Below are 26,805 nucleotides of genomic sequence, written 5' to 3' on the forward strand. Positions count from 1 at the left end.
TGTCCATAGATGGATAGACTGTTAAATGAAAATTATTAGGAAAATTTGTATGAAAATTCTCAGAACATTTGACTGTTGTACAAAAGATTTAATTTGATTTTGGAATTAATGAACTTGAAAAATGAAAACTGCACAGACTGTTAGAAATGTACAGTGGGGACGGAAAGTATTCAGACCCCCTTACATTTTTCACTTTGTTATATTGCAGCCATTTGCTAAAATCCATTTAAGTTCATTTTTTTTTCCTCATTAATGTACACACAGCACCCCATATTGACAGAAAAACACAGAATTGTTGACATTTTTGCAGATTTATTAAAAAAGAAAAACTGAAATATTACATGGTCCTAAGTATTCAGACCCTTTGCTCAGTATTTAGTAGAAGCACCCTTTTGATCTAATACAGCCATTAGTCTTTTTGGGAAAGATGCAACAAGTTTTTCACACCTGGATTTGGGGATCCTCTGCCATTCCTTCTTGCAGATCCTCTCCAGTTCTGTCTGGTTGGATGGTAAACGTTGGTGGACAGCCATTTTTAGGTCTCTCCAGAGATGCTCAATTGGGTTTAAGTCAGGGCTCTGGCTGGGCCATTCAAGAACAGTCACGGAGTTGTTGTGAAGCCACTCCTTTGTTATTTTAGCTGTGTGCTTAGGGTCATTGTCTTGTTGGAAGGTAAACCTTCTGCCCAGCCAGAGGTCCTGAGCACTCTGGAGAAGGTTTTTGTCCACGATATCCCTGTACTTGGCCCCATTCATCTTTCCCTCGACTGCAACTAGTTATCCTGTCCCTGCAGCTGAAAAACACCCCCACAGCATAATGCTGCCACTACCATGCTTCACTGTTGGGACTGTGTGAGCAGTGCCTGGTTTTCTCCACACATACCGGCCAAAAAGTTCTATCTTGGTCTCATCAGACCAAAGAATCTTATTTCTCAAAATCTTGGAGTCCAGGTGTTTTTTTTAGCAAACTCCATGTGGGCTTTCATGTGTCTTGCACTGAGCAGAGGCTTCCGTCGGGCCACTCTGCCATAAAGCCCTGACTGGTGGAGGGCTGCAGTGATGGTTGACTTTCTACAACTTCCTCCCATCTCCCGACTGCATCTCTGGAGCTCAGCCACAGTGATCTTTGGGTTCTTTACCTCTCTCATGTTGACTAGTTCTGTATTTTGTGCATACACCTCAATCATTGTAGTAGTATGGACATATACATATCTAGATCTGAGAGATCTTACAACAAAGAGGTAGTTCGTTCCGCAATACACATTTATTAATAGGGTTACATAATCTATACAAAGTACACACCCGACAGTATTTACAACACAATGTACAGTGTAGGTCTCCTGGCTTACATGGTATTTACAAATTACCCACGACACCCATATTTACAGTACAGTATAAAATACAAGTATATTAGATTACCTGTTAACTTCAGGTCAGCCCATGGTGACTGCTGTCTGTTCCCACACCAAAGAGTGAGTTAGCTTGGTCACAAAGCATTATATCCCCCCCCCCCTCCTTTCTGTAGTGTGGCTAATATAATTCTCCCTAATTGGACACTGTACCTAGTAAATGTATATTGGGCACAGCCTGATTGGATGAGTCAAAGAAGGCTGTTGTTTACTACCCAGGGAAGATGTTATCAGGGAGAACAAAAGGCCAACCTTTGAAGTTGAACTAATTACAATAACACCAACACAACACTCAGTATTTTAAATATATTTCCCTCTAACTGAAATATATTTCTAATTGCAATATTTTACAGCGATTAATGGAGATTTCACATAATCCCATAAGGCAACAGATGGCCCCTTGTGGCCAGTTGAAAATATGAGACTCGGCCACACCTAGAATAATGGTTTATGTGCAATCTCCTTCAATATCTGGCACGTTTGGCTTTGTCCTCTGAAATGAAATAAAACTCTTTGAGAAGAGGAAAAAAAAAACTTTTAAAATCTCCATCTCTACAGTTCACACTTCTGGATCCCAGTATCAGTAGTCATCACTTGTTCTGGATGTCATAAGTCTATAATAAAAATCATGAGAAACAGCACCAAAACAAAACAATAAGGAAAAAAAAAACAAAAACATGAGGATCCTTGTTCTCAACAGTCCATTAATAATAATAGTCCGATAATAACAGTACGAAAGTCCATAAGGCGAGTCTGGTCCTGTTGCCCTTGCTTCTGGGACGGCCTTCACTGGTGATTCCAATTGGATACAGTATACAATAATGGCTTGGGGACCAGCTTTCCTGGCTTTCTAAGATTATAATTTATTAATGTGGACAAAGGTAGAGAAAGAAAAACACAAGTACATTTAAGACATATGCATTCAACTGAATGCTTGTCTGGTAAGTCTGAGCCATAAGGACCTTTGATTAGAATTGCCATAGATATACTGCGACATAGTAATGAGACCCCTTTCCCAGTGACATGTGTAACAATTTGAATGGTTACGCCCTTCAGCCAGGTGTCTGATTTTCATCCCCCCATCTTTCTTCCTCCATTGTCATATGCCTGCAAGTACCTCTGCCCCACCTTCTGTGGAATACCACATTGTGTGTGTGTGTGTATGACTCTTCACATGTTCAGGGGAATTTTGTTGCTATCGCAACTCACCACTAACTCCTTTTACTGAAACTGGGTTCAGTTCAACCTTGGCTGGTGCCAAACCTTTGGGCATATAGCTCCGTCCTTGGCTACCGTGTGTAGCTACTGTATGAGTCCTGCCTTTAGCAGGCTACAGAAGAGGTCATCACTTTAAGAGTTCTCCGTGCAGATTAGGCAGTGTCGCCTACGCAGACAAAAATAACTTGATTTCAGAATACGGATAAGTGTGATGTCATCAGTCACTAGTGGCTTCAGGAACAATCAAACTAAATTACTCTTAAGTACAATTGTACTATAGTCCCTACTATTTGCCAATCACTATGAGTCTCACCAGTCCCAGTATATCTATATGATATTCACGCAATGCTCTTTGAACTTGGTTATGGCACAAAAAAGAGAACTGACCAATAAACAAAAAAAAATAATTGATCAATGACCACATATGATGACTGCCCAATATTAGAACTGTAGAGAGGATTGTATGTCACATATACAAAGAAAATAGTCACATGACTGTTGCTAACACCCAGGTGTTACTGTCATAGTTAGTAATAGCTACAATCACATACATTTATATAACAATTATCCAATGTCGAAAGAGAGAAGAAAAACTGTTGGAACTTGGTCCATCCCCAAAATGCTATAGGGAAGCTTTAACATTTCTAACCATTTTAAATGTTCTCCATATAATGTTCCCCCTACTCCCACTCTTTTTTTTTTTTTTTTTTTTCTATATTTTACCCTAGTGAAACTAAGCTGGTTAACTCCTTCCTGTGTCATGATCTAAAGTCTGACCAGCAAGTAAGGCAGAAGTAATAGAGCAGTGTATTTAAACAGATATGAAGAGAGTGAGGATATTGCCAAACTGAGAAAGAGAGTATCCAGCGGTATACATCCCTGATTGTTGGAGATCTCTGCAGATGACAACCAGCCCAGCAGTTTGCCACGGACCATTTTATGCTGTTTCGGACCCCCTATAATCAAGGGGTCAATAGGATCTGGTAAGCACAAACTCTTCCTACACTTACCGCACGGATTAAAGTTTATTATCAGTTTCCCCAGAAGAGAGTCACTTGCTATTTTCATCATTTCATATTTAAGGACTTTTCCCATTTCTACAGGATCCATTTGATTATGCATTACTTTATTATTATTACTCTATGATTTTTTCTTTGCGCTGCACTTAATTTATCTATTGTAAACACAAGAATTGCCAAAAAAAAAAAAAAAAATAGAGGTACTATAGAAAAGAAAGAAAAATAGTAAACATTAAAAAAAAAAAAGAAAAATTAAAAATCTTTCTTCCCCCTTTGTTTTTTGTAAACAAAAAAATTACCGTTAAGAAAAAAGAAGAATAAAAATGAGAGAAAAAAAAAAAATTTAACAAATTAAAAAAAAATTGAATCTGTATTCTGTCAAAAAAACATTGAAACTGCCTTCAAACATTGTAGCTATTCAAAAGGCAGCACCCTCTGTCGGTGGTGATTAACATATTAATTGACTCTCAGTGGAAACCATTTGCAAGTCAATGAGGCCACAAGAACTTGTATTACAGAGAGCAGGATCTCTGTTTAAAAAAAAAAGTTTACATTTTTTTTCCTTTTTAGAATTTAGTTGGGCCTGACTGCAATTAATTAGATTCAAGGCTTCTCCTTAAAACAAAAATAAAAATTATGTTTTAAGGTCCTCTGTGTTTCAAAGTACTTTGTCCAGTCTGGGTCCAATCATTCGTCCTTGTCTGTGTATTTCTCCTAAAATACAAAACTCAAAAATTAATAACACCTCACTGTACCTCTCTGAGAGGTTCATAATGGACTAAACTAGTAGTGGATGATTGGAACAGACTTCCAGCTGAGATAATGCGTCCATCCACAGTAAGTACAGTCGAAAATGTACAGACACACCCACAGATCTGTACTCTGACAAACAAAAAGTTATAGGAAAACCTGGTGTGTTTGTAAGTACTTAAAGTTTAAGAAGACAACATGTAGACATAAAACCTTTACACATATTAACAGCACATGCGTCAATTTGGAAGGAAAAACAAAACACAAGACCTACTGAATCCATAAGATGCCACAAGGTGCAAAGCAATGCATTGTTATGTATTTTCCACGTATCAGAGTGAATGAAACTTCACTCTAAGCCACAGGAAAGGAAAAAATAAAAAATAAAATACCCCTACAGTTTTTCAGAGTCATAGGGATCGAGATCTTATATATGTGCACAGGTTATTTATTCGCGAATACGTGTAAACCAAAAAAAGTATTAATTTAAACCTGGACCAGTATTGAGCTCATTACAAACGAGAAAAAAAAAATATTAAAATAATCATAAACAGTACAAAGCATGCGCATTAGTGTGATCACACTTATTGTTGGCTATAAAAACAATGGTGAGTATACCCCTACAAAAAAAATAAATCTTTCTTTACACATGGACAGTTCATACCCATGCATTCCATCACTCAGACACACACATTTATTTAGATTGAACCCATACATCCTGGATAGAGCTTTGATAAATCGCAAATGAATTGTTATGTGTTTACGCAAACAGGAGAAAGGAAACAAAAAAAACAAACAAAAACCAAGAACACCAACCAAAAACAAATAAATAAATAAAAAATAAATAAAATGAAGCAAGAGTAGGCTTCTGTACTAAACACTACTTGTACCCTATACCTTTGAATATTTATGGCAGTCTTCTGATCCTTTGGGGAAGATAAACACCTGTATTACTAATAACCATGTTTGAATACCTAGCCTAATATACATTACCTTAGGTGTATGTATTTATGTATAAATACATCTATATTGATACACCTGATTAATATGTAAATACTTTTTCATGAGCTCCCTGCACCTGGAAAATATAACTTAGACAAAAGTTATTACCCTTTTCCCTTTCTTTCACACAGAGAAAACAAACACTGCCACATTGTTCCATTTACATATTTACATTGGTATATGTTCACTGACATTCACCCTTGGATCTGGTGAAAACAAATGACTCAGATCATAGACATCTGAATGACACATTAGATCTGGTATTTCTTTTGCTTTTTCTACAATGCTTATATTTAAGGTTTGTTCCCAGTAAGGTGAAGTCCTAGCAGATAACATAGATAGGTTGGCCCCCCCTCCAGTATTTTCTGCTTGAATGGAACAGATGGTTTTCTGTGGGACCTGAACAATTTGATCAAAAGATTGTTTTATTTCTTTCAGTTCTTTCCTACACTGTACCACATCAGCATGGCATGCATCATATTTTACCTTAAGAACATGTTGTGATGTTTCCATTATTTTATTGGTATTTTCCCAATTATGAATATGCGACTTCAGTAGTTCAATCTCATTTTCAAGAGAGGTAATTGTGCTAATTAACTTAACCTCTTTCAGAACTGATCTCCTGTGCTGTAATCTGAGATCACTTTCCATGGAATTTACATTCAAAGGGGAGCATGAGGCTATTTGCCTTTGACTAGTACCTGGGGGGCCATGCCTATAGATCTTATCTTTGGAGGCATTGTAATTGTAATGCTGTCTCTTTCTGTTTGAAAAGGTGGCAAATTCTCCTGTAGTGTGACTTGCTAAACAGATTTTGTTGTTTGTACTCTGGTGATAAATCTTTGATTTCACAGAATTAGACCTTCTGGCTACATGAAAAAATGTGTACATACAGTCCATGATGCATTGATATGAATCTTTAAGAGGATTTATAAAAAATCCACATTTAATTTTAAATTTTGGATGGGCATTAGCTATTAGGAGGGTTTTGTACTCTGGGTCCTCTCTGTGTACGTTTCTCCGTTTGCCTACATAGTAAGCTGACCATAGCCTGTTTGCATAAAGAAGTGGATTCACATTATTTTCCTGTTTTGTTCTATACGCTGCTTTTAAGCCTAGGTCAAAGGGATATATTATTTTTAGCAATTCATCTACAGTTTCATTGTAATCTGCTCTTCCTTCTTTAACATGGTCTGGTAGGGAAGACCATGTGTCTAAGTTAACTGTTAATAGTAAAACTTAAACCTGATCTCTGGAGTTGGCAACTCCCAGCAATTTACATCGTTGCAAGACATTATCTGCATGAAATGTTATGTGCACTCCTGGCAACAGTTTGCCAATATTGTTAGCTACAAGTAGCACATTTTCTAAAGACTGTCTGTCCTCCCTATCCATCTTTTGTGCTGTGCTCTCAATTCCTGTTGATATGCATACATACAGGAAACATCTTTCAAAAAAAATTTTTTTTTTTTTTTTTAAATAGACTGAATCTTCATGCATAGAAACATTGGGCAACAGCTCTTTTCATCTCCTTCTAATGCATCTGGATTCTTCTGTACCAATTCTTAATTATATTTAGCTTTTAACAAAAGTTATGTGTTCCTCGTAGGCTCCCTATTAATTACACACTGTAGAACACAGCTATTTCTTATAACCCATTTCTATATCGAGCACATAGAGCACCCAATGTTCATTTTTTTAGCATTCAAATGAAAAAACCCTTTCAAAGTGTGCCTTTTGTAGATATTGCAACCCCTTGAGATATTGCTGAAAGAGACCACCAAATTTTTCTGTCCATTCGCCGGTCGCCATTTTGTTGACTAGTTCTGTATTTTGTGCATACACCTCAATCATTGTAGTAGTATGGACATATACATATCTAGATCTGAGAGATCTTACAACAAAGAGGTAGTTCGTTCCGCAATACACATTTATTAATAGGGTTACATAATCTATACAAAGTACACACCCGACAGTATTTACAACACAATGTACAGTGTAGGTCTCCTGGCTTACATGGTATTTACAAATTACCCACGACACTCATATTTACAGTACAGTATAAAATACAAGTATATTATATTACCTGTTAACTTCAGGTCAGCCCATGGTGACTGCTGTCTGTTCCCACACCAAAGAGTGAGTTAGCTTGGTCACAAAGCATTATATCCCCCCCCCTCCTTTCTGTAGTGTGGCTAATATAATTCTCCCTAATTGGTCACTGTACCTAGTAAATGTATATTGGGCACAGCCTGATTGGATGAGTCAAAGAAGGCTGTTGTTTACTACCCAGGGAAGATGTTATCAGGGAGAACAAAAGGCCAACCTTTGAAGTTGAACTAATTACAATAACACCAACACAACACTCAGTATTTTAAATATATTTCCCTCTAACTGAAATATATTTCTAATTGCAATATTTTACAGCGATTAATGGAGATTTCACGTAATCCCATAAGGCAACACTCACCAAGGCTCTTCTCCCCCGATAGCTCAGTTTGGCCGGACGGCCAGCTCTAGGAAGGGTTCTGGGCTTCCCAAACGTCTTCCATTTAAGGATTATGGAGGCCATTGTGCTCTTAGGAACCTTAAGTGCAGCAGAAATTTTTTGTAACCGTGGCCAGATCTGTGCCTTGCCACAATTCTGTCTCTGAGCTCTTCAGGCAGTTCCTTTTGACCTCATGATTCTCATTTGCTCTGACATGCACTGTGAGCTGTAAGGTCTTATATAGACAGGTGTGTGGCTTTTCTAATCAAGTCCAATTAGTATAATCAAACACAGCTGGATTCAAATGAAGGCGTAGAACCATCTCAAGGATGATCAGAAGAAATGGACAGCAGTTAAATATTTGCGTTTTAAATAGGAGTGTCACAGCAAAGGGTCTGAATACTTAGGAACATGTGATATTTTAGTTTTTCTTTTTTAATAAATCTGCAAAAATGTCAATTCTGTGTTTTTCTGTCCATATGGGGTGCTGTGTGTACATTAATGAGGGAAAAAAATGAACTCTAAATGATTTTAGCAAATGGCTGCAATATAACAAAGAGTGAAAAATTTAAGGGGGTCTGAATACTTTCCGTTCCCACTGTATTTGTTCCAGAAAAAATGTCCATCCTGCGGTTCGATTTGACCCCATTAATGATTAGAAAAACAAACTTTACTAAAACATTCTTTTTCTAAGAATTTTCATTTTGCAATTCTACCCATCTGTGTCCAGCTGTTGACTGGAGTGCTGTTTTCCCCTGCTCCCGGTTTTACTAAAAGCAAATGGACTGTTCATTTTGCAAGTAAATTTTCCCCAATCATGTGCAAGCAAAAGGCTGTTTTTCCCTCACCCTTGCACGTGACTGGGTATCTTTTGCCAAGTGAAACTTCATCACTTTCACTAACCTCTGGGGCCACTTGCCTTCTCAAATACGATGACTTTGATTCATCATCTCAACAGCAGCCTCTACCATTTGACCCACCAACAGGTTTTTTTACTGTCCCCCGTAATATGTACATCATCCCCTTGATGTTGCCTCTGAGGACCAAGGACTGGGAACCCCAAAGCATCCAGGTGTTTTTTTTTTTTTTTGTTTTTTTTTTATCCTGTGTAGACAGCAGTATTCTCCACTTGCGCCCACAGAAAGTTGTGTGCTCTACCCTATTGGGTTATTGCAACCTTGCGGAATGGTAATTCCCATATTCATACTATCTAAATCAGCACTCTTGGAGTTATAGGTTGGTCTGTATATAAAAATATTAAGGGCTTTTTTTTCCTCTCCTCTTTTTTTTTTTCGGTGGACATCCTGGGTTGTTCTTGGGGCTTTTACCTTGCTCTCTCAGCTCCACCCTGGACCCCTTAGGACTACCACCACACAAGTTCTATCAGACTTCAAGTTGACCTTGCTTGCAAAGATGTCCTGGAACAGTGATTTTTTTTTTTTTTTTCACTGAAGACTGGAATAGTGATTTAAAATGTATTTAAGCTGTTTATTGTGTCAGCTAATTGCAGCTTTTACATTTCCAGCCTGAGTGGTTTGTGTTTAAGGCCTCATGCACACGAGACACTGGTGCAGACTCTGCTGAACACATGTTTTTAAAAGCTGAAACCGGCGTTTAGAAACGCCGTCTTGCCGCGTTTGCATGCCGCATTTAGTTGCGTTTTACCGCGTTTGCGTCTAGAAGCGTCTGCAGAGCAGAGAATGACATTTTGCGACCCAAATTTGGGGCATCGTATCTCGGGGCCACTTGGTGCTAGGAACCCCAAATTTGGTGTGCTAACACTAGCACTACAACATATCCAAATTTGGGGTTCCTAGCACCATGTGGCCCCGAGATATGGGGTCCCAAAGTCGGGTCGCAAAATGTCAAGCACTTCTGCAGCAGAGAATGACATTTTGTGACTCGAATTTGGGTCCCCATATCTTGGGGCCACATGGAACCCCAAATTTGGTGTGCTAACACAGTTGGACTAACACTATAACATATCCAAATTTGGGGTTCCTGGCACCAAGTGGCCCCGAGATATGGGGCCTCAAAGTCAGGTCAGAAAATGTAATTCTCTGCTGCAGAAAAGTGCTTGAAATTTTGCGACCCAACTTTAGGGCCCCATATCTCGGGGCCATTTGGTGCTAGGAACCCCAGATATGGGGCCCCAAAGTCGGGTTGTAAAATGTTCCTTTAAAAACACTTATAAACGCAAACGTGGCTAAATGCGGTACCGGCGTTTACCTGCGTTTGGCGTCTGAAACGTGGATTTTTTTTGCTTCTGGAAGAACGAGGTTAAACGCAACTGCCTAAAAACGCCAAAAAACTAGACTGTGTACATGGACACATAGGATAACATTGAATGGGTTCAGGGGCAGTTGAAAAAAGTGTCCAAATGCCTCTGAACACGAGTTTAACAGCGTCTCGTGTGCATGAGGCCTAAAGGTGCTCTTAGCTAGGAAGTCCTCAGGTCCATGGTTTTCATTGAATTAGGAGATGATTTCATGCCTGCGGTCAGTTTTAGAAAATCGGGTCAACTGATCTCGATGGAAAAGGTGATCAGACTGAACAATTGTTTCCGGTCTCTTAGTTTATCAATAGTAATGCAGTACTGGGGCGGTTTTCAGCATGTTTGGTATGTCTCCTTTTACACAGTCATAAACTGGAAAGCCCAACATAACTGATCACTCCAAAGTTTTTTATGCAAAGTGGGGTTTGCATACCTGACCTTCCTCTGCTGCTTTAGTGTTCTTTATCCCCATATCATAAGTGCAATGAATACGTAGCTGTTTTGTTGGAAATAATGATGTCACTAAAGATGAGGAATTTGCTTCCTCCTACATTCTTTTGAGCTTTTTGTATTACCTCTTTGTCTATAAGAACTGATCTCCTACAGCCTAATCGAATAGACCTGCTATAGCAGAATCCATATATGAAATAGTTGCTAATAATCATCGCAGGATTGGTTACATACCACAATAAGCAGAGCACAGCATCATCCAAAATCTGCCATATTTTTGTATACCCAGACCTAATTCCATATTCCTTTATTTCTTAAAACATTTGTCCGACAATGACAGGTGCACTTTGTTTCAAAACTGCAAAATCTCTAGAGCCGGTTATAGAGCTATTCCAGTTCCTCCATAGATTTGCAGGATTTTTACAGAAATTGTGTCTAATTCATTCAAGTATAACCTAAATGACTCTGCGAATATCTAAAGCATTCAAAATTTCCAGCCAAGAGCTAGTTAAGTGTTCTTGCATAGCAAGACCACTTACTGTTATCTCACATATATATTATTATTATTATAGCCAAATTTACCACCCTAACTCCTCCCACAATTTTTACACTACATAGACAAGTAATATACCGAAACGTGCGGATTGTTCCCGAATGGTGTGCTATTACTTTGTGGAACGTTTCGCCGAATGGTTCACGAAATATCGTCGTTTTTGTGGCGAAATTGGTCCCATAGGAATGAATGGGGAAACTAGAGTGGGAGGTGACAAAAGCTGAAAAATCAGAACATGATTTTTAAACTGCCGCCACTCCCTCATTTTCAAGCCCACCTACACAAATCTTATATCAAAACGTTCAGCTATCCCTGCTGCCACTAAACATGTCCACGGCTAAGCCATAGTCCTGATAGTTTTCACAATATGACCATTTGTTTGCAACTCACACCGTCTATTGACATTCATTATAACTACACTCTAGCCCCTTCAAATTTGAAGGGCAATTTCTAAACTGCGACCGAGCCTTCAATTTTAATATTTCAGAGACATACTATGTATCAAAATCTAGGTCTGGGTCTTGTGATTCTCACAATATAAAGATCTTCGCTGTAGGATTTATAGTTTTTAAAACACGGCCATTTGAATTACTGCCCAGTTACTACATCTATCATGGTCCTGTGTATTGTGTATTGAGCAGTATTTGTGAAGCATAAACAGGACATGAGCGTTGCTAGGAAACAGTGGTTGTAAACACAAGATGCTGAGACCCCCAAATGCATGTGGTCATACCTTCATCTGCTAGACTTGATAATGCTTGTAGACTCCTCCCACAGTTTTTATACTACAGAGACAAGTAATATACCGAAATGTGCGGATTGTTCCCGATTGGTGTGCTATTATTTTGTGGAACGTTTCGCCGAATGGTCCACGAAATATCGCCGTTTTTGCAGCAAAATTGGTCCCATAGGAATGAATGGCGAAATGTTCAATGTCATTTAATTGGTGTGCTATTACTTTGTGGAACGTTTCGCCAAATGGTTCACGAAATATCGTCGTTTTTGCGGTGAAATTGGTCCCATAGGAATGAATGGCGAAATGTTCAAAACTAGAGTGGGAGGTGACAAAAGCTGACAACCCCATGATCAGCCAAAACATTATGACCACCCCATAATCAGCCAAAACATTATGACCGCCCCATGAAAAAAAAAATTATTTTGTGGAACGTTTTGCTGAATGGTTCACGAAATATTGTCGTTTTTGCGGCGAAATTGGTCCCATAGGAATGAATGGTGAAATGTTAAAAACTAGAGTGGGTGGTGACAAAAGCTGACAACCCCATGATCAGCCAAAACATTAAGAACGCCCCATGAAAAAAAAAATTATTTTTGAAAAAAAAAAAAAATCATTTTTGAAAAAAAAAAAATCATTTTTGAAAAAAAAAATTATTTTTGAAAAAAAAAATTTCATTAAAAAAAAAAAAAAAAAAAAAATCATTTTTGAAAAAAAATAATTCATTTTTGAAAAAAAAAACTTTTGAAAAAAATGTTCAGCTCTTTCAGCTAATGATGGGACTTCAACTTTTTTACTACTATTTATACTTTTTAAAATATTAAGCTTTTTAACACTTTTCACAGTTACTCAAGCCACTCCATCCAGTTACTCCGCCCACTCCAGTTGTAGAGGCAAGAACACTTTTCACAATTTCCCCAGAAATTGTAGCTTTTCTAGTTATATAATGTTATTGTATTTCCAAATGAGAGACCATAAAAAGGAAATGTTTATGTAACAACCAGGTTCCCATCTTTAACATCTGGATTTGATTTAAATCAAGTCGCTATAAATCGCTAGTAAAAAAGCTTAGTTTAAATCAAGTTGATTTTAAATCATAATTTTTAAAGAGCAACTGTCATCTTTGTCCCGCAGCTGCTCCTCATCTGACCCGCTGTTGACTCACCAACAGTCCCATTCACTTTAATGGAACGACTGGTGATGTGGCAGTGACACAACAAGGTGAGGGACGTGGTGGCAGCAGCTGAGTGGATGCCTGCTAACAGGTGCTGCCATGATGGATCTGAAATGACAGGTGCTTTTTAAATGTAAGGACTTATTCTTGCTGCCAGTTAGATTCTTTAATATTTGCAAACAAAATGAAAGTTTCCTATTTGGAATAATAAGCTGTCAGGTTAGTAAAACAGCGATATCAGAACCGATTCAATCATACAGTTTGTAGTGTACATAGATTTGCAAAGCAATGGGATAAAGGAATATTCTTGAACTTTGGTTTATCTCATGGTTATTGTAAAATTGTGTGAATGCATCAATGCAGTGCATGTTATCTCAGCTTGCAGAGCTTGGATTCATTGAATGAGTTTACCAAAAAATGTAAATATTGCAGCATATACAGCCTCATGCTTCATAACGAAGCTCCATTTCATGCTGAATAAACAAAATTATGAATCTATCTTAATTAGAAAACTATTTTTAGATAGATTTTTACTCCTAGAGCATTTTATTAAAATAAATTTAATAAAAATCAGATATTTATCTTCTTTTTTTTTTTTTTTTTGTTTTTTTTACCACTTCCGTACCGCCCACCGTCATTATACGTCAGTACTTTGAAGGAGGATGTCGTTCCGGTATCCTCGTCTTCAGCGTGCGGTCCAGTTTAAGATAAAAGTGGTCTCTGTGGCAGATTTGGCAAGAGATCACTTTTATCGGCGGCGGGAAAGGGGGGCCCCCCTCCCGCCGCGATCTGGTGCCCTCCGCCACTTACCAGAGCTGCCGGCAGCGGCGGAGGCGACCGCGTCTGGAGACCTGTCTCCATATCACTGCAGGGCGGAAGCGACGTCAAAATGTCACTTCTACCCATAGCTCTTAAAGGGCCTTTGTCATTTAAAAAAAAAAAAAAAGAATTTTTTTTTAAATTGCATTTTAATGTAAATATGAAATCTGAGGTCTTTTTGACCCCAGATCTCATATTTAAGAGGTCCTGTCATGCTTTTTTCTATTACAAGGGATGTTTACATTCCTTGTAATAGGAATAAAAGTGACACATATTATAATTTTTTTTTTTTTTTTTTTTAAAACAGTGTAAAAATGTATAAAAAAAAAAAAAGTAAAATAAATAAGAGAATATTTAAACGCTCCCCATCCCGACGAGCTCGCGTGCAGAAGCGAACACATACGTGACTAACGCCGCATATGAAAACAGTGTTCAAACCACACATATGAGGAATCGCTACGATTGGTAGAGCAAGAGCAATAATTCTAGCCCTAGACCTCCTCTGTAACTTAAAACATGCAACCTGTAGAATTTTTTTAAACGTCGCCTATGGAGATTTTTAAGGGTAAAAGATTGTCACCGTTCCACGAGCGGGCGCAATTTTTAAGCGTGACATGTTGGGTATCGATTTACTCGGCGTAACATTATCTTTCACGATATAAACAAAATTGGGCTAACTTTACTGTTGTCTTATTTTTTTTTTTTTAATTCAAAAAAGTGTATTTTTTCCAAAAAAAGTGCGCTTGTAAGACCGCTGCGCAAATACGGTGTGACAAAGTATTGCTAAGGCCGCCATTTTATTCTCTAGGGTGTTTGAAAATGTTTAATGTTTGGGGGTTCTAAGTAATTTTCTGGCAAAAAAAAAACTGTTTTTAACTTTGTAAACAACAAATCTCAGAAAGAGGCTCGGTCCTTAAGTGGTTAATCATTAATTTTTTTTTTTTTATCCACCCTGTTTGCCTGTATACATTTTAATCAAGAAATACAAAACGTATTCTAGTTCATTTTAGCTGCCTTTTTTTTTTTTTTTTTCTTCTCTCCTTCCTTGATGAAGGCTTTTTATACACAGACAGTATAAGACCGTGCTTGGCAGACTTTATATATAATCTTTGCTGCCAATTATGAAAAACTACAGAGACGTGACCTTCTTTAACATAGTTGGTAGGAATGAAATATAGACAGCTAAAGTTTTATGTGGATCTTGACATTTTATCAAAAATTTGAGCTTGGTCCTGACCTTTTTGTTTATTTTCTTGATCCTCCCATGTTGGTCCCTATGGTTGCCAATTGCTGAGGACCAATTGGGTGTACGAGAAGGGGGGTCTTTTTTTTTTTTTTTTTCTCTTTCTTCTTTTTTCTTTTTATTCTTTTTTTTTTTTTTTGCAAAGAGATCACCTCTGCTTATGAATGATTTCACCTTCTGCTTGTAATTTTCCACATTTGACAGGTCACCCATGTGGAATGTACTTCTTTAACCTAGTGCTGTCATTCTATAGCAGATATATCCCAGATGCCTTCAGTTTTTGGTATTGAAAATTCCTGGGTAATCTGACGCATAGGCAATTCCTGGGATGAGTTTCTGCCCAGTCCTCTTCTGTCTCCAAATCTTCAATATTGGCTAATGGCCTACGATGGAGGCAGGAGGGGTGGGACAAGAGAAAATACACATCTTGATCCATAAAATCTTTTAGGCCTAGTTCACACCTCTGCAAAAAGCACCAAAGAAAGCATAAGTGCACTACAGTTCATTTAAAATGGTTTACTATGGGACACGTTCAAATCTATGCTTTTTTCAGCCGCTGTGTTTTTGGAACAGGTACATGGACTTTTTTTAAATGCAAAACTGCTTTTTTTTTTTTTTTTGTTCAATAAACTTCAACGAAGAAGCTGCAGAAAAGCATGTAGTGTGTTTTCGCATTGATTTTACCCTAATTTGTGTTTTTTAATTTGCCCAACAACATATTGGCAAAAAAAAAAAAAGCAAAATACATCAAAATCACACCACAAAAAGCTCTGCAGAAATGGATCAAGAGCAAACTGCATAGATGTAAACGAAGCCTTGGTCATGGAATGCCCAGGCGCTCAGACACAGGGGTTGATTTACAAAAACTGGACAGTGCAAAATCTGGTGCAGCTGTACATGGTAGCCAATCGGCTTCTAAATTCACTTAGGCCCCTTTCACACTGGGGTGGTGGGGGCGTCGGCGGTACAACAGCGCTATTTTTAGCGCTGCTGTACCGTCGTTCTTGCAGCGGTATTCGGCTGCTAGCGGTGCAGTTTTAACCCCCGCTGGCGGCCGAAAAAGGGTTAAAATCCCTCTTACAGCGCGGCTATAGCCACGCTGTCCCATTGATTTCAATGGGCAGGAGCGGTGAATACATCGCTCCTTCACCGCTCCAAAAAAGCGGTTTGCAGGACTTTTTTCACCGTCCTGCCTGCGCACCGCTTCAGTGTGAAAGCCCTCGGGCTTTCACACTGAACAAACAGCGGAGGCTGTTTAGGGGCGGTTTGCAGGCGGTATTTTTAGCGCAATACCGCCTGCAAACCGCCCCAGCGTGAAAGGGGTCTTAAGCTTTGACAAAAAAAAAAAACCTGAAAGCTGATTGGTTTCTATGCACCAGATTTTGCGCTCTCCAATTTTAGTAAATTAACCCCATTGTGTGTGTCCCTTATCTGCAATACCTGGACATCAGACTGGAGTAATGTCACTTCCCAGTTGTAGTAAGTCAACCCCATAAAGACCTGGACTGCTGGTGCCTGGGGATGCCTGCCATTTGATGAAAATGCTGAATTATAGGACTGCAACTAACGATTATTTTCATAATCGATTCGTTTGTCGAATATTGATTCGATTAATTGGTAAATAACCTTAAAAAAAAAGTGTGATGTATAATTTAGTTAATATGTAAAGTGTTTTTAAAAAAAAAAAAAAAAAAAAAAAAGACAATTTATTCTTAAATATCTCTATGCAGTTGTAAATATAAATAACCAACTATATGGTTAGGGAGCAAAATCACTAATCCACTCTGAGAATAACAGACAGAAGAGATATGCTTTATATACTATTAGAGGTTGAATCTGGTAAATATCATCAGACTCGGATCAATTTTTTTTTATATTTTAAAGGGGAAAAAAAAGTTAGACAGTTTTTTGCAGATTTTCAAACAGAACTGTATTATTATATGCTGGCCATACAAAAACAATGTCTTCCTTCAAAAAAAAAAAAAAAAAAAAAATTTCAAGAACGTTCATTCGATTTTCTAATCATTAGTGGGGTCAAATAGATGTTTTTTTTTTTTTTTTTTTCAACCACAGTGATGGGTAAATTTAGAAATAGAAAACTTCTTGGTCAAAGGAATTTACATTCATTTTAAAAACAGAATGTTAAAAGCAAGTGAAATTTTCAAACATTCTTTCATTCAGTGAATGTACAGAGATTTTTCGTCTGAATATTCTCGTCTGAAAATTAATCCGTGTGGCCAGCATAAGGCTCGGTACACACCTCTGCAGTTTGCTTTTGATCTGTTTCTGCAGTGCTTTTCGCCACCCGTGTTTGATTTTTGCAAACGTGATTTTGCTGCAATTTGCGTTTTTTTTTTTTTGGCTAATTTGTTGTTGGGAAGATAAAAAAAAACAAAAAAAAAACGCAAATCACTGCAAAAACACACTATATGCTTTTCTGCAGCTTCTCTATTAAAGTATATTGAACCAAAAAAAGCACCGTTTTTGTTGAAAAAAAAATCCTTGACACTTTCCAAATACGCAGTGGCTGAAATAAAAAGCATAGATGTGAACATGTCCCATAGGAAACCATATTGAATGAACTGTAGTGTATTTCTGCAAAATGCACTAAAAAACACATGGATGTGAACCAGGCCTAAGACGTTTAGTAAAATAATGGGGTTAAAAAAACTAAAATTAACCCTTTATAGTACAAAAAGAGCAAATTGTTACTGTAAGGGGTAATTATATTACTGTGGAACAGTGAAAGTAATATTTACAGTAGCGACTATTTGCTCTTTTTGTACTATAAAGGGCTCATTTTAGTTTTTTGGGGTTTTTTTCCCCAGTATGTTACTGGCCGATTTATGAAATTAATCGATTACTATTTTCATAATCGATTAATCGGCCAGTAACCTAATGGGTTTAAAAAAACTAAAATTGGCCCCTTTATAGTACAAAAAAGAGCAAATAATCACTACTGTAAATATTACTTTCACTGTTCCACAGTAAAATAATTAACCCCTTACAGTAGCAATTTGCTCTTTGTACTATTAAGGTTTTTTTTTTTTTTTTTAACCCCATTATGTTACTGGCCTAGTAATCGATTAATTTCATAATCGATTAGTTGATTTGGCCCTACTGAATTACATATGCATATTTCTGCTTTAGGTTTACTTTAGAGTCATGGTCAGGCATCATTGATATCCATGAATAAAGCTGTCACCACTTGTTGGTATATATTTGTGGTTTCTAATTGCAGTTGGTTAAGTATACGGGCCTTGGCCACCCTCAGGGAACATGTTATTGTTCACTGACAGCTGCTGTCATAGTTGATGATGTCTGTTTGTGTAGGGGTTGTGATAAGAGCTACCTTGCCAGACAGAGAAAAATGCTGTAATCTCATCTGGCCATGTGGGGCCTTGCACTGCACTATAGCTTATTTCACTGCTTGTGGAGAAACGGGTTTGCTCTCTAATATTCAAAGCTGCAACTCTAAATGTATTGTATTTTCTATAGGTTCACAATGAAAGAGATGAAGGTTTTCCATTACTTGCCCATCTTGTTGCTGTTTCCTATATGCCAAGGACATGCGGACTTCTTCACTTCAATTGGTAAGATGACATTTTTATCTTTTTCTAAACTCAGCAACCGTCATCTAATTAACAATGCTCTGTCCCTGTTTTTCCAACTGCTCTCGGATCTCGCTATTCTACGTGGTTCTGGTGGGGATTAAAAGCAAACACAGAAATGTTGATTGTGCTCCATGGTTTGTCATCATTAGGAAGCCTAGTTAGATCAATGACGTAGAGCTGTCACTGGAGCAAGTGCTTGGGGATGCAAATAGGATGCTGGTGATCAGCAGAACTGAGATTAAAAAAAAAAAAAAAAAAATCTAAAAGAATAAAGAACAGCATTTGTTTGATACAATATGCTTGGGATTCTGTTAGTTTATACATATTTTAATTTGGGCTATATATTTACCCCATCTATTCAGATTAGAAGGATTTGATTGGATGTTGTATAAGTGTTTGTCTTTCTTCCAGTGTTTAGAAATCAACACTATTAGGCCTCTTGCACATGATACTCTTGTTTGAGCATCTATTTTTTCAGTTGTATTTTCAGGTGGGTTGTTTATTATAATTTTTTTTTTTCTTTGTGTTTTTCCTTTCACGCAAATTTATTCTCGTGTTCTCATTCTGCAGAATATGCAAATGGACATTTGTGCGTCTTTGCGTGCATTTGCACGCATGAGGTGTAAATTACTGACCAAAAATGCAGCTTCTTCTTTTATATATATTTTTTTTCTGACAAATGCACAGCGCTTGTTCACTTGCCTGTGTGCATAGGCACATTACAATTAATGGGCTGTATTTTAGCTCAGTAAAAAAAAAAAAAACTGGTCTGAGCTTTTTCAAGCTGCAGTGTGCAAGAGGCCTAACATGATTCCCATTATGCCAAGGTTGTATGTAAACATGGCACCATACTGAAGCATAAAACTTTTAACATTTTTCCTGTTGAAGATTACTTTAGTAACTAAGTAAAAGGTCAAGTAAGGCAAAGCTGATCAGGTTCACTCTCAAAGCTGCAAATAATTGGTCTCCCTATGTGTTAATCATCTCCCTCATTTAGTTAACAGTCCATATATTCTAATAGGGCTCTTTCACACAGGCTTTCCGATACGGTCCGCCTGTCAGTTTTTCAGGTGGACATGATTGGAGCCTCCATTCACTCCTATGGAGCAGCGGATGTCAGCTGTGAGATGTTCACTGACACCTGCTGCTGTCTGCTCCGACCCTGTCCATGAAATCCAGACAGATCATCTGATCTCCCCATAGAGGAGAGCGGGACTCTGACAGGTCTGTCTCTGCACAGTAAGCGGAGACGGATCTGTCATCCGCCTGCTCAGCAGGGATCAGCAGATTGATCCCCCACTAAGCAAGCAGAGTCCGCCTGGTGGATAAGGCCATGTGGAAGAACCCTTATGCTGCTCTGACACCACCTGGGAAGTTTTTGAAACCCTTTTATAATATGAAATTGTCTTTAGTGACCCACAGGGACATTTGACAGTACAGCTTTATTTAAAGAGGAAGTAAACCCTCTTTAAAAAAAAAAAAAAAAAACACCCTGCAGGACAAAGGCATAATGAGCTAGTATGCATAGCATACTAGCTCATTATGAATTACTTACCTGAGATCGAAGCGACCCTCCTTCACCCCCTCCATCGCTGACATGTTGTCTCGGCATGTCTTCCGCGTATCGCTGCTCTGGCGCTGTGACTGGCCTGAGCAGCGATGATGTCACTCCCGCGCATGCACGCTGGTGCCGCCACTAACGGCATGATCGCCGTTAGAAACGGCACACTCAGTGCGCCTGCACTCGATGTCTACGTAGACATGGGTGCTGCTATTTCTGCAAATATCTCCTAAACCTTTTAGGTTTGGGAGATATTTCTTACACCTACAGGTAAGCCTTAATCTAGGCTTACCTATAGGTTAAAGTGGTTGTAATGGGTTTACAACCACTTTAAAAGGACCAAATTCTGCCAGTCCCCAGTTCTGCGTTTGGGAAGTTTTCAATGTTCTGTTACTTTTAACCTTCTTCATGCAAGCAAAGGGTTCTGCATATGAAAAAATTGCTGTGATAATGCCTCAATCAGCTGACACAAATCATTATCATAATGTGTTTCCTATGATCCCCAGCTCCACCCAGTGGTTATATAGCAGTATTTTCCTGCTTTCCTGAAGGAAGTATTCAGGAAAACTATATGGACCCCCATAGTGTGGTGTTTTTTTTTTTTTGTTTTTTTGTTTTTTATACATGGTGGTTCATCAGGCCACCATAAATCATCTTTTGGATTGTAGTGTCATAAAACAATTGGCCTAAGTCCTTTTTTAATCCTTATGCATGAAGCAGCCTGTTTAGTTTTACAAATAGAGCATAAAATAAAGTATTACAGTTGCAAATGTCATTGGAATGTTGATACAATTTAAATATTTGTCTGCAATAATGGTAACTTTGTACTGAGTGTACTCTTTACAGCCTGTCGCGTATCCAGGAACTAGTAATCTTTAGTGTAAACATTGCCTAGTGTTTTCATTTGTATTATTTAGCATATGGAATGCCAGTAACATTATGAGACTTTACCCATATAACAATGACTGCTGGCATGAAGGAGAACAACATATATTGTTACGCCCCATTCACACCAAAATGCATTGCGGGAAACCTGCGTTTCTTGCACCATGTTCAAAACGCTCTGCAGCAGGCGTCAATGTTAAGTTAATGACACCACAAAAGCAGTTCTTTTGCCTGCACAGGATCACATTCAGTTGCAGTAAGTTTCCGATATTCATGTATGCATTACTTTATGGTGCAGCTTGATTTTTGAGCCCATTCAAAATTGAATGGGCTCAGATCGCACTGCGCTGAACAGCAGCACGTTCCTGTGCGATTCCTAGTGTGAGCTGCCCATTAAACTGCACACACACACACTAGGAAAATATATGGTTCACTGGGGAAGCAAATGAATATATTGTCTACGTAATCTGATTAAAATGTTAAAACCTGTTTAAAGCAACCCTGTTACGTCTTTATAACTAAGGGTTTATATATACAGCCAGCTACCTCCCTGCTATTTGAGACGCTAAATACATTCTTCTCTGGCAGGCAGCAAATGAGAACTTTGCTCTCCATCACTTTGGTGTGTGTCAGATAATGTGTCCCAACTGCCCCCACTCTGGAACCGCAATGGTCAGCTGGAATTGCTATGCAAAACACCTGGAGGTATCTGATAGCAGTGGCACCCAGAGCTCATGTAGACTGCTTGATTTCACTTGCAGCCTGCTAGAAAGGAAAGTATTCTGCTTCTATTGCTGGGGGGAGCAGCTGGCCAGATGTATCTATATCTATCTATCTATCTATCCATCCATCCATCCATCCATCCATCCATCCATCTCAGTCCAGGCACCGCGTTATCCCGACAATGGAAGTCTGGATCCACCAGGTGCCTGGACTGAGACTGCCTCTCCGCCCCCTTCACAGCTTAGCGCTCCGATGAGCAGAAACAAAACAAATACACAAAGGTTCCATGACCCAAGTTGACCTTATTTCATTATACCCTTAACCTAACCCTCGGCAAGCCATGCTCCTGGATGGACCCATTTCAGGCTGTGGTTAACCTTTCCCAGCTGCCCTTTGGATCTCTGCATTTACAGTCGTGGTTTTCTTACTTCGTACCAGGTTTACACTTGTGTGCCACGTTTGCGTGGACATGGCAGCTCATTGTTTCCGCAAAAGAAAAATGCATGCACCTTTTCAAAAACGCGGCCACTGGGAAATCACGTGGTCTTTTTGACCATGCAATTTCCTTGCGATTCCCATACACGCGCTGCGATTTTTACTTGTGTGGGGATGCCATTTAGAATGCATGGCAGCCCTGTGCATTTTTGCAGAGCAGTACGTTTTCGGTGCAGGAATCACTGCGATGCCCGCAGCCACACCCAAGTGTGATACTAGCCTTATCGTTTAATTTTCACCTGTAGGCTTGCAACTGCTAACCTCTCTGAGCCTGTGTGTTTATGCCCCTGATGAAGCGTGATCCTCGAAACATGTCAGGCATCTTCTATAATAGGGGTGATGCACTTAAACCTATGAGAGTTTTATATATGGGGTTTCTCTAGTTGTCTGTCAAGGACAGCACGATAGGGGCTCCACCTCCGGAGGCAGGAAAAACAAAGGGTTTAAATCCATAAAGGGTGGCTACATCCCTCTTCCCCAGTCTTTTGTGTTTTCTCCACCAGTGTAGGAGGCTGGCTGGAGCTCATGTCCCCCGAGGATCTAGGCATGCTGCCTAAAAGAGGGAGGAAGGACACTACAGGTACCTCGGCTCCAGGTCAGGGGACGGTCCCCCTGGTCAGGCTGCAGGAAAAGGCAGACCCCCCTCCCCCCCAGTGAGACCGGATCTTGGCTAAAGAGCCTTGCGAATCTGGTCAGCGGCTGGTGTGGGTGTTGGTGTGTAAAGGTTCTGACACCAGCATGTCCTTTTTGTTTCTTGCCTCCCTTCTCTTCTCTCCATCTCTTGTTTTCAGGCTTAGCCCAAAGAACCAGAGAGGTCGGGGGGAAGAAGAGGTGCCTGTCTTGCATGAATAAATTCAAAGAGGGGTGGAACAAACTGCTTTGCACACCTTGTAGAAATAAGCTGGTATACAAGGAAGCAACGGGGGACATGTAAGGATTTGATTTCAGGCGTGTGGAAAGAAATGAAGGCTATGAAATCTATGCTAGCGAACCTTGAAACCCCTAAGCAACCAGCCAACGTACCCTTCGCTTAACCCCCAGTGGAGGGTGATGAAAGGGGGGGAGGAGGAATCAGATTCTTTGGAGGCGCTAAGTGAAGCAGCGCCATCCAAAGATACGCTGGCTCAAGGGACAAAGTCACCTAGATACAGTCTCATTCGAGGAGGTGGATGCCTTGTTGGGGGCGATATATGAGACGCTGGAAATTAAAGAAGAGTGGACTTCTTTGTCCCTCCATGATCAGATCAAATCAAACCCTGAAAGAGGATCAAGGCAGGGTATTTCCGGTGCACAGCGTAGACTCTATCAAAAAAAGTGTGGGTAGAACCAGAGAAAAAGCTTTTTTTTTTTTTTTTTTTTCCCCAAGAGCTTGAAGAGCAGGTTTCCCTTCAGTGAGGATCCCGCCTGCGTATGGAGCAAAGTTCCCAAACTGGACGCAGCTTTTTCGCAGTACGCTAAATCAACAGACCTCGTCTTTGAGGACATGGAGTTCTTAGGGAACCCATGGACAAAAGGATGGAAGTATTGTTAATACAGTCGTGGGAATTAGTCATGACTAATTTAAAGCCGGCAATGGCTAAAACATTGGTGGCTCATAATCTGAAAGTCTGGTTAGACCAGCTTCGGGCCCACCTGGAAAGAGGGACCTCATGGAAAGAAATCCTAGATTCCCTACCTATGCTGCAGCAGGTGGCTGGTTATATGGCGGACACTTCTGTGGAATCTGTCAAGCTCTCGGCTAAAACCGCAACTCTAGTAAATTCTTCTTCTCGTCGGGCCCTATGGTTAAAATCTTGGTCAGGGGACCAGGCCTCAAAAGTAGGGCTTTGCAGCATCCCGTTTGAGGGGGACCTTTTGTTCGGACAGGATCTAGAGGAAGTCTTAGCCCGAACTGCAGATAAAAAAAGCTTTTCCAATTAAGAATAAAAAGGCTCCAGGAAGGTTTTTTTTTTTTTTTTCGCCCCCAAAAGCAGGGGGGGGGGGGGGTTTGCCTATAAAGGAACAGCCACTAAAAAACAGTGGGGGAGGGGGAAACAGAAAGGTGGTATCCTGTTTTCCTCTCCTAAGAAAACCACAAAATCCCAATGAGTTAGTCCCTGTGGGAGGGAGACTGGTGCAGTTCCTCCCACAGTGGGTAAATATTACCCCAAATGGATTCATACTGGGGATAATCAAGGAAGGCTACCAAATTCAGTTCAGGGGCACTCTGCCCACAAGGACTTTTCGTAACCTCCCCTCCCAGGGATTCTCAGAATGCAACAGCCTTGTTGTCCAAATTGGCAACCTGATAGACCAGCGGGTCCTCATTCCAGTGTCGCAGCAAGAAATAAACCAGGGTTTCTATTCACACACGTTTTCGAGGTCCAGAAACCATTGGGCAAATTTTGTCTAATATTGAACTTGAAAACACTAAACAGATGATTGGACTACAAGAAGTTTCGGATGTAAACAATTTTTACAGCAAAATCAATTCTTCCCCAAAATTGGTTTATGGCTTCCCTCAATCTGGGGGATGCTTGTTTACACATCCCGATCCACAAAGAATCTCAAACTCAATCTCAAAATCTGACATTTCCAATACAAGGCCCTGCCATTCTGCCTGTCCTCTTCCCCCAGGATTTTTACGAAGGTCCTGGCGGATCTATGTCACAGAGGAGAAAGTAAAAAAAAAGTAGAGGCGACAGCAGCCTTTTTTCAGAGCAATCTGGTGGTATCCATCCGTTCAGCCATGTTGGGTTTGGGGCTTTTGGCGGCAACAATTCCTGCAATACTGTGGGCAGGGGGCCATTTCAGGTGCCTCCAATTTCCTTTGCAGCTGGGACGGGACACAGGAATCGCTGGACGGGACCTTCTACCTATCCCCGAAGACCTAGAGATCTCTGTGGTGGTGGAGGGACGATGGAAACCTTGTGCGGGGCCTACAGTGGTCTCTTCCAGTGTCTCTCCGTGTCACCAGGGATGCCAGTGCCTGAGGATGGGGGAGCCCACTGGGGGTCGTAAGTAGCCCAAGGATGCTGGGGAAAAAACTCAGTCCCAAAGATCAGCCAACTAGAGGGATTTACTGGCAATCTGGGAGGGGCTGAGGGCTTTTGGCAAAGAGCTCAAGCGTCACCACGTACAAGTCCTCTTGAACAGTGTGGTGGCAGTCTCTTCTATAAACGGGGGGGGGGGGGTTGGTGGCGGATGCAATGTCCTCCTTAATTGAGATTGCGAGCGCCATTTTTTTCTTGGGCAGAGATGAACCTGGGGTCAATATCTGCAGTCCACCTAAAGGGAGTGGACAATCATTTGGCAGACTGAGTCGATACCAAGTGTGTAAAGCAGAATGGTCACTTAAGGGGGATGTCTTCCAGTTGATGGCAGAAAAATGGGGCATTCCAGAGTTGGATCTGTTCGCCAACAAGTCAAATGCCAAGGTTCCAGTATACTTTTCATTGGAAAGAGAAGTGGGGGGCCAAGGGGATAGACGCCTTTGCCCAAAAGTGGGCAATTCACCTATGCTATGCCTTTCCCTCCCATTCAAACTTATTCCCCTGGTCCTGAGAAAGTTTGTTCAAGAACGCACCACAATGATTCCAGTGGGTCCCGTATTGGCCGAAGAGGCTTTGGGTTTCCACACTGTTATGACTGGTGGGAGAGCCTCCCCTCGTGCTGCCTGAGAGGGAGGATTTGCTGTCTCAGCGCCCAGTCCTGTTGCCAAAAATACAGAGGCTGAAATTGTCAGCTTGGTGTCTGAGGAGAACCTCCTGATGTCTAAGGGACTCTCGGACTGGGTGGTGAATACGGTTCTTTCCAGTAGAAAGAAAGTGACCCAAGCAATTTTATGTTAAATTTTGGAAAGTTTTCTGTTTTTGGTTAGAAACCAAGAAGGTGTCTGCAGGTATTCCAGCCAACTTGGAGTTTTTACAAGATGGCACAGACCAAGGACAGGCCATTAGTACATGGAAAGTACAGGTATCGGCCTTGTCGTTTTTTTTTTTTTTCTTTTTGGAGCAACCCCTGGCGTTAAAACTGCTAGTCAGCAGGTCCCTTAAGGGGTTAGCCAGAATTAGACCTATTTCGTTCTGGCTTCTGCCAAAGTGGGATTTGTTGATAGTATTGCAAGGTTGGATAAAATGTTTGCAAGAGGAAGAACTGTCAAAGTGGGCCACTTTTAAAGCTGTCTTTGTAGTGGCAATCTCCACAGCCAGGCGTATTAGTGAGCTGCAGGCACTTTTAATTAAAGAGCCTTTTCTGCAAACCTTTGAGGACAGACCGATAATGCATACAGACCCGGGGTTCTTGCCTAAGGTGGTTTCTAAATTCCGCAGGACTCAAGAGATCGTTCTGCCCTCCTTTTTGTGTCTCCAACCAATCCAAAAGAAGCAGAATTCCACCAACTGGACGTGAGGGCCT

The 26,805-nt window shown here is 40.0% G+C and overlaps 1 protein-coding gene across 3 annotated transcripts in view; it reads left to right on the plus strand.

Annotated features, from left to right (window-relative positions):
* P4HA1 (prolyl 4-hydroxylase subunit alpha 1) overlaps positions 1-26,805 on the plus strand; it is a 112,299-nt gene that overhangs the window by 11,117 nt on the left and 74,377 nt on the right. For all 3 annotated transcript variants that reach the window (XM_073596548.1, XM_073596549.1, XM_073596547.1), the window contains exon 2: positions 18,631-18,725. In XM_073596548.1, coding sequence (XP_073452649.1) covers positions 18,638-18,725 — 88 coding nt within the window. In that variant the 5' untranslated portion in view covers positions 18,631-18,637. The remainder of the gene's footprint in view (positions 1-18,630; positions 18,726-26,805) is intronic.

The sequence above is a fragment of the Aquarana catesbeiana genome, linkage group LG08 (assembly GCF_042186555.1).
Source record: "Aquarana catesbeiana isolate 2022-GZ linkage group LG08, ASM4218655v1, whole genome shotgun sequence".
Taxonomy (NCBI): Eukaryota; Metazoa; Chordata; class Amphibia; order Anura; family Ranidae; genus Aquarana; species Aquarana catesbeiana.